The 15,602-nt window shown below is 35.6% G+C and overlaps 2 protein-coding genes and 1 long non-coding RNA gene across 5 annotated transcripts in view; 1 reads left to right on the top strand and 2 right to left on the bottom strand.

Annotated features, from left to right (window-relative positions):
- LOC129580501 (uncharacterized) lies at positions 1-411 on the top strand. Its single transcript, XR_008689355.1, has 2 exons — positions 1-38; positions 125-411. It is a non-coding gene; the product is annotated as an uncharacterized LOC129580501 (long non-coding RNA).
- The window catches only part of LOC129580498 (transcription intermediary factor 1-alpha), a 20,351-nt gene extending 9,139 nt beyond the window's left edge, over positions 1-11,212 (bottom strand). Inside the window, exon 1 of one of the 2 annotated variants that reach the window (XM_055470964.1) lies at positions 8,364-11,212. In XM_055470964.1, coding sequence (XP_055326939.1) covers positions 8,364-8,597 — 234 coding nt within the window. In that variant the 5' untranslated portion in view covers positions 8,598-11,212. The remainder of the gene's footprint in view (positions 1-8,363) is intronic. The other variant, XM_055470963.1, reaches the window with a different exon arrangement.
- Positions 11,213-11,377: 165 nt separating this feature from the next.
- On the bottom strand, positions 11,378-13,247 carry LOC129580500 (F-box only protein 6-like). 2 transcript variants are annotated; one of them, XM_055470966.1, is made up of 4 exons: positions 12,706-13,245; positions 12,356-12,605; positions 11,955-12,098; positions 11,378-11,894 (listed from the first exon to the last, which is right to left on the bottom strand). In XM_055470966.1, exons 1-4 carry the CDS (start codon positions 12,735-12,737, stop codon positions 11,736-11,738), a joined length of 585 nt encoding a protein of 194 aa, XP_055326941.1. In that variant the 5' UTR covers positions 12,738-13,245; the 3' UTR covers positions 11,378-11,735. The 2 variants fall into 2 exon arrangements, with proteins under 2 accessions (XP_055326941.1, XP_055326940.1); XM_055470965.1 differs by having other exon boundaries at positions 12,356-13,247.
- Between the last annotated feature and the right edge of the window lie 2,355 nt (positions 13,248-15,602).

Raw genomic sequence — 15,602 nt, 5'->3', positions numbered from 1 at the left:
AGGACAAGACAACTGGGAATGTGATGAAAATGACGATGGTATGTCTGCTTTTATGCAAATTGTTTAGCTTATCGTTTTCGACATATTTTAAAATTGATCAAAATCAAATTATAATTATTCATAGGACCAATATTTCGCCCACCCGGGGGGTATCCACGATAGAAAATGCATCAAATGATACTTGAACACAATAGTTCGTTCGCCGGTGCCAATGAAGAAATGATAGCTGCTCCACGGATAATGGATTCCCTCTTTGTCTTTCAATCATATACGTATTAAATATAATCATATATCTTATATTTCTAATTGTAAACTGCACTTTTATCTAGATATTTGCACCTCAATTGAAATGATATTCTTCGCTCTATTTTGTATTTTCTTCCAATAAAATTAGATAAGTTGCAATCGAAATTTTCCTTTGAGTATATTTTCTGCTATCATTTCCATTCTACATCCAATTGCATGTGTTTTTTAAGCCGATATAGGTTATTAAAATGTCATCGCTTCATCGCCTTATTACTGTGTAAATGATTTATTCATTTTGTTATCGACTTCGATAAGGACAATAATACCAACGTAACAGTAATTTGATAGTCATGAATGTGCAAAAAAGCAGTTAATATGCACACTTAAAATCGCATAGACCAGACACTAACGCTATATAGCTCTATGCGATACAATATCTGTGCACGTAAAAGGAGCAAGATTGATGATGATTAGATTATATTATGCAAATTCAATTTAATGTCACCATGATAGCCAGTTTGTTATCAAATTAAAATGCATTTACCGTTCCAAAGTTCAAAGAGAGATATAATGGTTTAAGGCGATTAACGTCAGTTCTTATACAAAGCAATTAATTTTACCGTTGTAAACTATTTAAACCATATCATATTTTCTATTTCAAGGCTTATACATTCAAGCAATCAACGTTCGGCACGATGACGTATTTTGTGATTGTAATTCGCTAAGAAATGTCATCAAAAGTTCGTTGATTGCGTTGAAGAGACAGAGTGAGACACAGAGACACAGAGACAAAGAGAAAGACGAGTTTCTGTTGATTCTTCGCTTATCGCTATTGTTTACCACCGACTCGAATATATTTACAAAACAATATTTTCAATATTATATATGGATCCTGTGCGAGGGGTGCATGCATCGAACACATGCACTTTTGATAAGTGACTGCGTTTGAACAGTTGGTATCATATGGGCGGAATGCTTGTAGGTCTAAACATTGAATAAATATTTACACAGGCCGCCTATGCATATACAGTGCGATTGAAAACATATTTATGTATTATATGGATGAGAGAAAGCAAATGCAAAGATAAAATATAGAGGGATTCGTTGCGTTCAAGAAAATATGGTTTGAGTTTGCTTTTGATACAGTGTAGGTGCTTTGCGATCTTTGCGCAAATTTTTTTTTAACCTACACAATCCGTTCGGTCGTCCGTTCAGAAGTTTCTTTTCAAAGGCAATTGTAGTAAACGTTAATCAGTTAAACTAGTCTTCTTAAGCAAAGTTCATTTTATCGTTCGTCATTCATGCGACTTGACAAAGAACCTACTTACTACAATTCGTTGAAAATAAACGGTGTAATTAAATTGCAAACGCGAGAATGCGATTAAGAAGAAAAGCGCATGCATTTTTTATGTGTGCCCTGACATATAAAGCCCAAATGTTTGAATCACTTTCGTGTGGATGAAGATAGACATGTCTATAAGCTGACTGACTTTCGTATATTCCACGCTTTGATTCATAATTAATACACAACACTGCTACAAACCGAGTCATTCACCATAGCCTCGAGCATAACAAATTGTTTCAAGTATCGGAGTGCTTGTGTGAGTGAAAAACAATATAAAAAAAAGCAATAAAAGGTCTGTGCGCTAGTTCTAAAATAAGTTGTTGTTGCTGTTGGTTTGTTCGTTCTTGATGGTGGAGCACTTTCGCTCCAGTCCAAGCATTTCGTTCGCTATGACGGAAAGCGCATTCATGAAAAAATAATAACGTCGTTAAAAAGTGATTTGAAATCCTTTTGCTTCTTGTTTTCAATTGGCATACACGATTCAATCGAGTGCACATGACACAAGAATGATGTAAGTCCTTGAAATCGAATACAAAGTGGTACCGCTCATCATCAAAGTTTTATATTCAAAACGAATTTATTTCTTGAAAAATTAGTTTCTTTTTGTGTTTTTTAAAGTAGAAAATGAAATGAAAAGAAAACGCTCCGATCTTCTTCTGTGCACGGCAGCCAAATTCTTCCCACTTTTATTATAATGCTGTATGATGTATTTTGTCATAAAGCATTTTGATGCCGAAAACACGAAACGCCAACCTAGACGCAAGCACGCGAAATTGTTATATAGCTATCTGTGTCTGTCTACAGAAAGTGTAGGTATATAAATAGCCGAGGCAGCTGCACATCACCGAAATGAGCATGAAGAAAGAGCGGCGACAGTAACAACAACAACAGCATTGTAGCCAGTATTGTATAAATCTTATATGCGGACTCCCCTAAAAGCAATTGTTAAGCAATAGTGGTTTCGCCCAAAACTCATTAATGCGTGACAGAGACATCTGTATATGTACATAAAACAAGGCAAACATGTGTACATAGCACAAAACACACACACACACATACACATTTATCCATCATATATCTTATATTGCAAATATCAATATGTATATGCTTGCCTGCCCCGCACAATCCATTGCTATTTATTTTCTTCTTCTCGAAGAAAAAAAAAATGATTTGGCTTTAGATATTTTTCTTTCATCCGCTCTTTGAATTTATATTATCCCAGGTATGATTTTTTTGGCCTGGCATTTTTTCTATCTCTCATATGGGTAACAAGTATGAAAACAATGGGTTCAGCATGATAAGGCATTACATGCTAATGGCTTGTGTGTGTATTTGCAGACACAACAGGAATCAAATGCAAATAAAATTCGAGGCTAAAGTTTCTTGACTCGCTTTATGATTGCGATTTTATGGAATCGTGAATATAACACAGACCGTTTCATGCGCTTTTGTGAAAGTCGCTATATTTCATTTGTTGCCTGTTGTATTTCTTCTTTCTTGTATGGATTCAATAATCGAAAGCTGATGGTATTCTATTCCAAATGCTAACATTTTCCATTTTCTTATGCCCATTTAAATTTTGCACGTTGTTTTGTTCAGTAATTGAAAGTTATTATCTTAATTGAATCTTTGCGTTGGGAAAATTGCACATAGCATTTTTTTTCTGTTACAACGTCAGTTCATTACGTTCACGGCATATAAATTGCTGATCATTCGCTTCTGTACCCTTGGACTTTGCGAGAAAAATAATTTATTTGCACAAGTGGTGGCAAAAGCGCTGATGTGATTGATTTCATTAAAAAAAAAAATTGCGTCAGATCCGGCGATTTCTTCGCCTTTATATAAATCTAGAAATTGTATGAATGGCTACAGTCGATAGAGCCAAAGAAAGGACTTTACATTTAATTAAGAAAGGATTCCACGGCTTTTCTCTTGTGCAGCTGCCGGATTATGCAAAGCCGCTTTTACGGAAAGTGATAAATGAAGAGAAGAAAAAATAAGTCTTCTGCTTAGCAAAGAGCAGAAACCATAAAACGGAACAGTTATTGAGGATTTTGCAATGGGCAATAATGTGTTATTATTATTTAGCTGTTTGCTGACGCTTGTCTTTCGTTATGAGCTTCATAAATGGTACGAAATTTCTCAGAAGAAACATTCAATGACATTTTTATAGTTCGAATGTAACTCACATTACAATTGAAACATGTTTTTTTTCTACCTCTGTATGTAATGAATACTTTATGTAAATTGTAAAAAGAAAGAAAAAAAGTTAGATATTTCCGAAAAAAAAAATTGGATGCAAACAATCCATAACCAGAACTTTTTTGATGATTCCACTTTTTTTTCCTTTCGGAAAATGTGTGTTACTTGATAATTTCCGAGAAAAAAGAAATTCTAATGGCAAAACATTTTTCATCGGCATACAGAGATGCCATTGTGTTTTTGAGACAATTCTCACAGCAATCTTATTTACTTTGGTAATTCTATTGACGTTGGTAAAGCCTTTGATAAATGTTTGTGTGAGGTGTCATCAAACCTGACTGAATTTAGCGATCGAAATGATTATTTACCAGTTCCGCGAACAAACATGTATAATAATAGACAAACATAATTCATATGAAGTAGATGTGAAGAAGTAAATGCAACCCTTTTTTCGGTGCTCTTTATCATATATTCATTGAATGGCATGCACAATTATGGTGCTCTATCGAATCAAAAATTATATATAATTTAGATTTATTCTATGAATAATGTGCGCGTAACCGTTCACAAATAGGGGGCAAATTGAGCACGCACACACACACACACACAGAGAGAGAGAGAGAGAGAGAAATGAATTCACCTACAGACAAAAAACCCGACCTATAACTATGAATAAAACATATATTATTATATGTCGAAGCTACCACAATGACTACCAGCGGTATGTTCATATATGAACGACATCGGACTCCCCTCGAATCAGTTTACATCGGACACTCCGTCTCGAAAAAAAAACGGATTTATAATGGTTTCGCCTCATTGTTATGCAGCACACGCACATGTAACAATGATGAATTTTAATTAATGTGGCATCGTTTGCTAGACTACAACCGTATTTAACGTTCTCGCTACGGGTGATTTTCGTATAATAATTCAATCGAGGAGGCAATTTATTTGCGCTCGTTTTTTGTCTTTCTCTGTTTTTTTGCGTGGTATAAAAATGAGTATATTTTGGATTTCTATAGCCATTTGCTAGGAATAGGAACATATAATTTCCATGATTCTGCCAGTTCTCGCATTCATTGTCAAATAAAATTTCGAAACGTTTGCGGAATTTTAAAGTGTATTTTTAGAACTAGGAAAAGGACTCACGGTCATTTAACTACCTTCATACATGGGTGTGTATCATGCTATTTTCTTTATGCAATAACTTCGAAAATTATATGTCGTTGGAATTGTCTATGTTTGTCTGTATGCTTATCATGCATTTTAAAGAAGCTCTTTCCTGTTGTTTCAACACAAGGAGGATTTCCCCTTTTTTATCATTAATAATTATCGCAAACGGAAGTTCGAACAGAAGAAAAAAGAACTGTAATAAATACCCATTCATTTATTTTCATATTTCATTCACAATAGCCAAACATAGCGATTAGCACTATGAAAACAGAAACAACGATGAAATCACCAAACACATAGCTGATTCATAACCAGGGTATGTCATAGAAAGATTGTACTATATTCTGTAGAAATGTTTGGTTACAAGAAATATCTTATCGTATTCCATACAGTTCTAAATGAAATTCGGTTAAAATTCGTGGAAAAATGTGATTCACTGACTAATTTCGGAAAAATGTCCGTTTACTAGTACCAAGCATGTACGGCTATTCAGAAATAGTCAAAACACACATTACAGCAATGAAATCTATTGGTGTGGAGGCTCCAACCGAATTGAAGGCTCAGAAGAATTTCCCACGAAATAACATGTAAATGTGGAGAAAAGAAAGAGAAATAAATTAACTTCATTCAAAAAACTAGAGATGGCGCATATTAGTTCTTTACGCAAAAATAAGTCTACAATCCCATACAAGTACTATACGGTTGACTAGTACACTAAATCTCGAAAAATTCCTTAACAAGAATAAGTCATTGCCTTTTTCGAAGTTATCTACCTATCTAAAGTCATTTTTCAAACACGATCAGAATATAATTGGTGGAATAATTAAAATGCTTTAATGATGATTGCCCTCCATAAATAGGCCAATGGTTAATTGGCAATTATAGATCTAATTTTATAATCTAATGAGTATTAATTACCCTTTTTTTCATTCTCTTGTTGCTTTTATTGTACACGAACCGTTTAATTGGTGGTTCAATGTAAAAAAAAGTGACATGGGTTGAAAATGCGACCACTGGATCACGCAGACCACTCATTTTGAATGCAATTTAAATTGCCTTAGGTATACAGCCACCCCTGAGAGAGGAGTCCATATTTACATTTCATATCGGGATAGGACAAAATGGCCATTTCCTCAAAATACTGCTTTTCCGCATGACTTACATTATTAGCATGACAATTTGCCACTTGTACAGGAATGAAAGGCAGAGCATATGTTGTCCTTTGACTTTTCGAAACCATACGGATATTTTCCTGGAAAATTATAGTCAAATATTGGGTTATCCATTGGATGAAATTCGAAAATTCATTCATTTACGAAAGACTTTCGAACATGTTTCCACCAGTTTAGTTCCGAAAAAACCTCAAGGGAGGTGAAAACATAAGTTGAATTTACAAAAGAAGTAAGTGAAGATTGACGTCCATCTTTCTACTATCTTCTACTTCTCTTAATATAGTACCTAAAAAAACTATACTAATACCCTGGAGAGCTCAAGTGTTGACGAATTCATAACAATGCCAAACATGTTTTGTTCTAAATTTGTTCTATTCATGTGTTCTCTATTCATTCGCATTATGTGCATATTCTCTCAGTTTCATTAATGTATAATGTATTGTTTTTGAAGTGAACCATACAGTTTCCAAGAATTACAAAACACTCATCCACTTGATGGTGACGAACATGAGTCGATCCTTGCGTCGCCGAAATGTTGAGTGTCGAAAATACGCAAATGCGTGAAGTGTTCGAAAAAAATAGCAGATTGAAGCGTGAAAATTTATTTTGAACATGTGATTGCTAAATCCTTGGCTCAAATGTAATGACGCGATAAGTCATATCTTATCTGTGTTCGTTCTGTTCAATATTGTCTACGGATACGGTTCGACCGATTATGAGGTCCATAGGTTATTTATACTCATATCAAGAAAAAAGAAGAAGAACAAAAACAAGAACATTTCATGCAACAGAGTTCATTTCTCGCATAAAAGAAGAAACGAAAATTGATCGATTTTCTTATCGAAAAATTTTCTCGACCCCAATTTTATTGCATTTTTAATTGAATTTTATAAACAAATGGTTTACGTGGACCGAAAAGAAATTGAAATTGATATGGCGTAACACTCTATAATTGAAATGTTGTGCTGTTGTTCAAGAATGATATTTTCTTATATTATTAATGTGTAGCCTAAGTAAATTCGGGTCGAAATTCTTATAAACAATATTGCCGAATTTTTGTCTCTCTCTCTCTCTCTCTCTCTCTCTCTCTCTCCAATAAGACGTTCTTAATTAACAAAATTAATGCACAAACATTTCGAGCGATTTTGAAGGGGAATAAACAGTAAGAGTAGACCCACTCCGAATGAATGTATGCACTCGATCTCATTAACAATGATGTAGTTGGATCTTGTAGCAAAGCAACGATTTCGTTTTTTACTTTCACTTGGGAAAGAAAGTCAAACGGGCATGCTAGCTACATCAAGCCAATGTTGGAATGTAATTTTAAATAATAATTTGAAAGTTTTCTGCTGCATCGAGTGAAATGGATGCTAACAATTCAACAATTCGGTGCACGTTACAAATGTTTACAGCAATACCAATTTTTATGACACTTGAAGTACGAGCAAACAAAATGAGAAGGGCAATAAAATTGTAACCAGAAGAATGATGACTTGCGCAGTGAAAAGAATCACTATCAATGTTGACGCATTTTATGGCTTGATTTTATGCGCGTTAAACTTAAGAAACAAATATGAAATGCTGTTGCAAATTTGACCATAAAAAAACCGAAGAAATTTCTAAGCCTGTGTTATAAATACCCATAAAAGAGAAACAATTTAGGAAATTCGCAAAGTAAACGAATATCGAGGCGAAAAACTTCATTGAAGAAAAGAAAAAAAAGGTTAAATAAACACATTCCGATGAACAATGCCCGCTTTAAGTTATAAATTTTAATGAACAACGCACGTACAAGCGCACATAATGAGTATTTACATATATGTAACACCGTCGGTACCGCACGTATTACTCCAATATTTCGTCTATAATACGAAAAGCGCAAAAATAAATAACAGAGTTGGGACGAAGAGGGAAAGAAAAACAACCAAATTTCGAACATATCGTTAGCGTTCAACCGGAATGTATGCTTCGTATGTGAAAAGTGCACTTCATTTGTGTGCATATTGTTCACGAGAGAGTCCTAACAAAACACGGTAATTTCGTAATGGCAGCGTGCTCATAAAAGCGATGCGTAAGGATGTGGTTGTATGCATAATCGATTTTTTTAAAAATGGTTTCAAAGCCAGCTGCTATTTTTACAATGACCTCACAGATGTTCTACTTTATAAATAGATCTTGATAAAATGATATTGCATTATATCTCCTTGTTTTCTGTCTCTTACCTGTTTCTCGGCGCTATCGCACACGGGATTGTTCACTTCAACAGCATCGGAGCCATTGTTTGTCGTTGCACAGTTAATTCCATTGTTTTCGGCAATTGTTACATTTGCAACGCTGCCACCGCCACCGCCGCTGTCGTTAATACCGTTGCCAGTGTCAAGCATTTCTTGTTTGACCGTGCTCAACGGCAGAAATTCACTCTTGTCCATATTTTCCAGAGTTTCAATTAAATCCATTTTTCTTGTGTTTATTTCGGCTGCAATACTTCGTTCCAATAATTATCAATATCACAATTGAATCACTACGGCATGAGGGATCACTGAATAAAACCCATTGGCATTCTTCAATTCACTACTATTTCTCACTTTGTCTCGCTTGCACACATCACTTGATATTCACATGGGAATCATTCGAAATATGTACTTTCGAAAATTTATCTCTTTTCTATACGCGTTTTTTTGCAACGGAAAGGTTATCTCACACACCAAAAATGAAGAAAGAAGAAAAAAAAAAACTTTCACGATTTGTGTATTTATTCACGGATCTTTCCACATTCCATCAACTGGATTTCAGCAATAATATTAATAAATGGTTATTGCTGCTGCTGCTGCTGTTGCGATTGACGAACACTTAAATTCAACAGCTTCGTTGCCTTTTTGGCCATTAGATCGTTGTAATTGAAGTTAGAAACATTCACCACTGTAACACAATGTACGGAGGAATAGCGTCAAAAATTCCATCAAGGAATTTTCAAAAAGAAAAAAAAAGTTTTTTTCACTGCTTTATTTCACACACATTAACGAAATTTCGATGTATGAAAAACTGTAGAACATTAAATGCGGCTTTATGCTCACTATATTTGCAACATTGCCCGAAAATAAAGCCATAAAAAGTGTCAAACGAAAGACTCTTTTTTCTTTTCTTTTCACAAATACCCGAATATCGTCCGTCTCTTCACTTTCTCGTTGCTCGTCGAACTGAGGAGCAAAGCTTCGTGTGAGTACAAATCTGCATCAACAAGCGCTGCTAACAGTCACACACAGATTGAAATGTGCGGCGAATTGTACGAAAGAGACGAAACTACGACGCAAATGCATATGATGGCATTTGTTCGAGGGTATAGCGTGCACAAAGCGTGCCTTCACTGGCAAATGTGTGCGGCGTGTAAGTACAAAGTGCGGTGCTAGTGTTTGTATGGCATTTGTGCATGTGTATGAATTCGCTTCAAATGCTCTCCTAATTCAATTGTTTGTATGGTACCATTTTCCCATGTGTTTCAATTGCTAGTCGAATGAAAACCGATTTGAATGAAAAAGATGAAAAAAATGTGTTTTTCATTGACTCAACTTATTTGTTTTGAGATTGAAATATTTATTTTGTATCATATGTCTAGACAGTTATGATGATTGCTGTTACATTTAAATTCAGTCTTAAAATCTAATCGATAGAGTCAACATAATTAATCATCCTCGCCGTCGTCGTCGTCGTCGTCGCTAAGTGTAACCGTTTCGCGATTTTCATCAACAATTTGTACATCGTCCGAACTGTCGTCCATTTCAATTGCTTCGTCCTCATCGCTCAAAAGTGCTTCGAATCGAAGAAAGTCGTTCTCAATGCGAATGGCATTTTCCAAGTATTCCTTCCATTCCGCAGCCGTGCTTCTGTCCAAATGCGATCGAATTACTGCCTTAATTTTGTCAAGTGTTCGATCCTTTTCCGGTACGCCTTCGATTAATTTGGGAAAATCAATTCGATGCATGGGACTCAGCTCGGTGTGCAAACAGGGCAGATGGAGCACTTCGAAGCCGGCTTCTTCCATGGATTTCGTGGGGTCAACAAACGATTTCTTCACCACAATGCCAGCTTCACGATTTTGCCAACAAAAATCCAACATTTCCACGGAGTAAACGGTTTCGGAAATTGCACTCGCGCCAGGCATAAATGTGTTGAAGTTCTTCCAAATCCGTTCATACTTGAACGATGTCGGTATGGCACTGCCGAAAATTGATGGTTTAACTGGTGCGCTAAACATTTTTGGTTCAATGATCAGTACCGTATTTTTCGGTTGATTTCCTGATATGATTGTCAGCCACTCGACAAAATTTTCCGTCGTCCTCGAATCATTTTCAACGAATGCAAAGTTCAAAAGTCCCGTATGGTTGGCAGCAAAAAATACTGTCAATTCATCAGGCGGCGCCTGAGCCGTTTTCGACTTAATGCTAATGGTTACTTCACGAAAATAGACCATGTTCCGTTCGATTTGGCGCAATGATTGTATGCGTCGAATGTAGCGTAGCCGCGCCAATTTCTGTGAATGCATTTCGATGACAATTTCACGATTGTGCGGAACGGTTACGATGCAAAAACCCAAGCGATTTAACCAATTTTTCAGGCGTTCCGTTGTCAAATCAACACTCGTACACTGCGGATGCAAATGATTGTACAGTTTGCGTAGTGTCATGTCGGTTTGCTCACATTCATAGTAATTGTGTAAAATTGATCGAATGGCAAATCGTCGGCGAAACTTTTGAAACTCCAACTCGTCTTCAATGCGTTCACATTTCAGTTTGTCAATGAATTTTTCCCCTTGTGCCTTAATCACTTCGTCTAAACGCTCTACAATTGGTTCGTTTTTTGTTTCGATGGCTGCTTTTACCAGCGGTGAAAGCAATGCTATCAATGCTGAATCACTTATATTTGCCGGTTTGCTCGTTGATTTATGAATGGCTTCGAATAATTCGGCCACACACTCGTCCATATTGACAATAACCTGTCGCTTATGCGTTCGAATCATTTTGAATGGACAAAATACAAAATATCGACCAACACTCACTATGTTACAATGCTCTCTGACTGTGACTCCAAATGTTGTTGTTTTTTTACCAAAACAAACCAATTTGACAGCATTTTTTGACACACTCAAATCGCTCCAGTCGAATGTCGAAGCATAACCTCAGAAAAGTATTGACCGCTCGATTTGCGGCGATTTCAATCAATTTGAAATTTGAAAAAAATATTTTTATGAATCAACATGAAAATTATATTTATTTCCTTGTTTTAAAATTGTTTTTATAGTTTTTATTATTTTAAACATTAAAATATCAACATATTAAATCTGTTCAACACTTGGCGGAGATAAAAATGGAATAGTCCATGTTAACTCGATTTGGTTAAAAATCATCTGAATTCTGGCTGTTTAGCATTCATAATGGACAATATAAAGATTTGAAGATCTTCAAACGGAATGAATGAAAAAATCAAAGATCAAAATTAGCTCATTTCATTCTCTGGAAAGTACGGACGAAATTATGGTCAGTTTTGGCAGTTCTCACATTAAAAACTACCACAAAATCTTGTCACATGCAATTCCTAAATTAATTTAATTTTTTAAACGCATCTGGAACGTTGACATTAACACACGCGCCCGCCATTTTCGTACCATAATGCCCACGCCAGAAACGTCGGTCTCGGCCTCTATGGACAAAATGTATTTTTTTTATTCCTTGTCCATAGTTCTTGAATTCGTGCTTCACCTGGAATTTTATATGTTATGTTAAACAGATTGAATAACGATAATTCCATATGACACTTACGTTGAACCAAATATTCTGTCGATCTCCCTCTAAGACGTCTTCGAAGGTAAAATCATTAATTTGTACATCCGATTGACTCAATAAATACACTTGTACGGTATACTCTGCTGGACAATCATATCGGCAACTATACCATTCGCTAATCTGAAAATTAATCATGCAACGTTAGATGGAATAGAAATCACAAAGAGTAAACGAAAAGTTAGCAGCCGTACATAAAGTACTACATTTCTATTCGTTTGACGTAGGAGAATGTATGATTTTTGTTAGCCTTTTTTCAGGTGTGAGATAAGAAAATACAAACTCTTCGAGCCGAAAACAATTTTCTGCCATCTTATTTCAGTTATTCGTAATCAATGCTTGGAAAAAGGCTACAAGAAAAACATAGATTTAAAACTCACCTTAATCGATGGTTGCAAATGATCCAAAATATTGGCTGTGAATCCTTCTTTAATCAAATCAACCGTATAGTTTTTACAGCATTCGCCATAAGAGGTAACGAAGCAATGCTGTTTATTTTCAAATTCGGGCTCTGATGGAAGTGACGGTGCACCAATCGGAGGACACTCAATGGCCCAACGATTACCACGGTTCTGAGTGATTTGCCAGTGTTTGAAAGCATCTTCGCCAGAATGATTTTTCACCAAATTTCTGTCAAATAAATTGTTTGCGCAGATGGAATAAAAATCGCGTGATTTTAAATCGATATCCATGGGAATTTTACAGCCCGTTTTGATTTCAGCTTTCTTACGCCAAACGTAATCCATGATGATCTCGTTCCATTGTTTGCACACCAGTTGGCAATTCAACACAGTGTCTGCATCGATATAACACAAAATGCGCTGAATCAATTCCACTGGCAGGAGTATATCACTGAGAATTAATCCATTGTTACTGAGCTCAGCCGACTGTGAACTTTGCGAACGATTTTCAGTCATTTTTTTCATGGAAAAATCAAGTGTGTCCATAAGAATTGATGAGAGTCAATATTAATTAATTTGATTGGACGTTGTACCTAGGGGAATTACTCACTTTCCAAATGGTGTGAATCTGACGAATCTTATGAATCTTTTGTTTACTGAAATCCAATATGGCGACTGACAGTTCTGTCGCCATTTTCAATTTGGATTCACGAGATTCATCAGATTCATCATATTCATGACGATTCGTTCACAGTAATGTGTTGAATCTGAGTGAATCTTTTGAATCTGTGTGTAAACATAAGAATATTGTTTGAATTTGGAAAAAGACTTCAATCATACAAACTGCATTGAATGATAAATTCCCCTAGCGTTGTACTCTGTTTTTTTTTCTTTCACTTTTTAAATCTTTTTTCATGTAATTTATCACTACAATGAATGACTGAGTGTTTTCAATATTTGTCCAAAAATCAGTGTTCGGACAAAGATGATTATCTAGATAAGATAAAAGATAAGATAAGATAAGATGATATCTTTTATCTTATCTAGATTAATTTCAGAAAATCGATAAAATATCTTATCTTTATCTTATTTTTGCGTGTTATCTTATCTTTTTTTAAGATAAATTGAGATAATTGCAAAAATAATCAATTTGAAATTCCAAAGAGAGAAAAACAAGACCGCAAAGGGTCGCTTCGCTCCATTCTGCGTTCTTGAGATTTAAGTCACTTATTTTATTTTGTTGTTTCACAACAAACTACTTTTTTGCGTACTACATGAAATGTATTTCATCGAAGTAACTTTGCATTAATATATCATTAAAAGTCGTCCCTTTTAATTATAGTGTTATTAAAAGTATAGTAAGAAGGATATATATTTGCAACAAAGTAGGTACAGAAAAAAGAGATTCTCAGTTATCTCAATAATGCATTACAAGATCTTGGTTTAATTTCTGTTTGAAAGACACTGCCTCTGGTTTAAATTATTGGGTCTACAACTTAAAAAAGGCCGTTTTACAAAAGATGGCGCCAGCAGTGAATCCAGGCCAGAAATGTCATATCTGAAACGTCATATTTGAAGCTTAGGTATATGTCAACAACTCCTCATCATTACATTTGTGAATTTCTATCGGCATCGTAAATTTTACCCTGCGTGTTTATGTCGGTTTTTGGGCCAAATAAGCGTCATTTGCGGGAGCTGTTTTTTTTACACGGAAAAATTGTGGAAAAAAGATTATTCTTGTATCGGGTTCACACTGATTATGAAGAATGAACCCTTCTCGATAGACTCAAGCATAAAAAACCATATTTTGATTGACGTTATAGATGGCGCTGCAATCACTCCCTCGAAAATGCTCGAAATTGGGCAATTTGCCATATTTGCGGGGGGTGGGGCAGATATGGTGCATTGTGCGGAAAAAATTAGCCCAAGAATGACCTGTTTAAAATTGAATCAAGACTTCAAATGATACTCATATTGATGCTGCAGATTAAAAAGTCCAACCACATGCTAACAGCTTATTTCAGTATGTTTGGACACTCGATCTCCCGAGTTATATTTGAAGTAATGGTAAGGTTCAAAAAGCATCTTAGATTGACCAGTCTTAGGCTAATTTTCGACGAAAAATTCGAAAATGCAATCTTTTGTGGCCAAAAATGAGGCCCACTGCCTTGATTTGGGCAGTTGTGGTGAGATTGTGCGATTTTTTCACCTTCTTCTTCAATATTAGCCTCCCAAACGCCAAATTTGAACCATATGAATGAAACATGTTATATGCCACAAGAATTTAGACATCAAGCGCTACATTTTGGGAACACACCGCACCAGTGCTAGTGCCTTAGAAGCAGTTAAAAATGGTTGCATACTTGCAGGAGCATGATTTTTCAAACTGCCGACCTCGATTTGGGGCAGAAGGAAGGGTTTGATCAAGTTAAAATGTTCAACGCGTAAGTAGGATTTTCTACGAGATTTCCGAATATTATAGTGATTTGGGGCCAAAAGTGGGTTTCTGCCCTGTTTTGGCCCTCAAATAGTGATTTTCGGTGATTTTTCGACTTTTTTAGCCTCCCCCTCCCTTCCAAAGGGGAGGGCGACCCCAAACATTGTTATTTTTTGATTCGCTGGAGTCTGGCGAGAATTTTATCAGAACACTTCACCAGTGTCAGACCACCTATTTGGTGTGAAAAAAATAAGTAGTCGAAAAACCGTGAAAAAATGTTAAATGGTGAAAACACCGAATTTTTTTCTCGTAAAATATGAGGTGTCGGATAGTTAAGGAATATCGAAAAACTCAAGAATTTGAGGTGGGCCGAATTTTAATCCCAAAAATTGGAAAAAATAAAACCACGTCTAATTGATTTTTTTCACATTTTATACTTTGAACCCACTTTTCAGAGCTTGAATGAGCCCGGATGGGGTTGTCGTAGTGGACTTTTTTGTAGCCCCATCGATTATCTATCCAACCATGCATATAGTTTTGAAAGTTTGTACCATTTTTCATTTTTTTCAATATTTGGGTCACCCTAACTTTTCATCAGGTGGGGAGGGTCACCCTAATTTTTTGGCTTTGCGAGTTTTTGGCCATAAGAAGTTTATACACCAAGTTTGAGCGAAATCGGAGAGGTCATCTGCAATTTTTGTTACACTTGGTGTGGAATGGTCGATATATGGAAGCAATTATCTAAATTTATGTGAAGATAATTGAAGATAATCTTATCTTTTTTCTAAA

This window comes from Sitodiplosis mosellana, unplaced genomic scaffold (assembly GCF_009176505.1).
Source record: "Sitodiplosis mosellana isolate CC-2019 unplaced genomic scaffold, AAFC_SMos_1.0 Smas_scaffold_1, whole genome shotgun sequence".
Lineage (NCBI taxonomy): Eukaryota > Metazoa > Arthropoda > Insecta > Diptera > Cecidomyiidae > Sitodiplosis > Sitodiplosis mosellana.
Note: the sequence above shows the minus strand (reverse complement) of the source record. Positions and strands in the feature narration are given on the sequence as shown.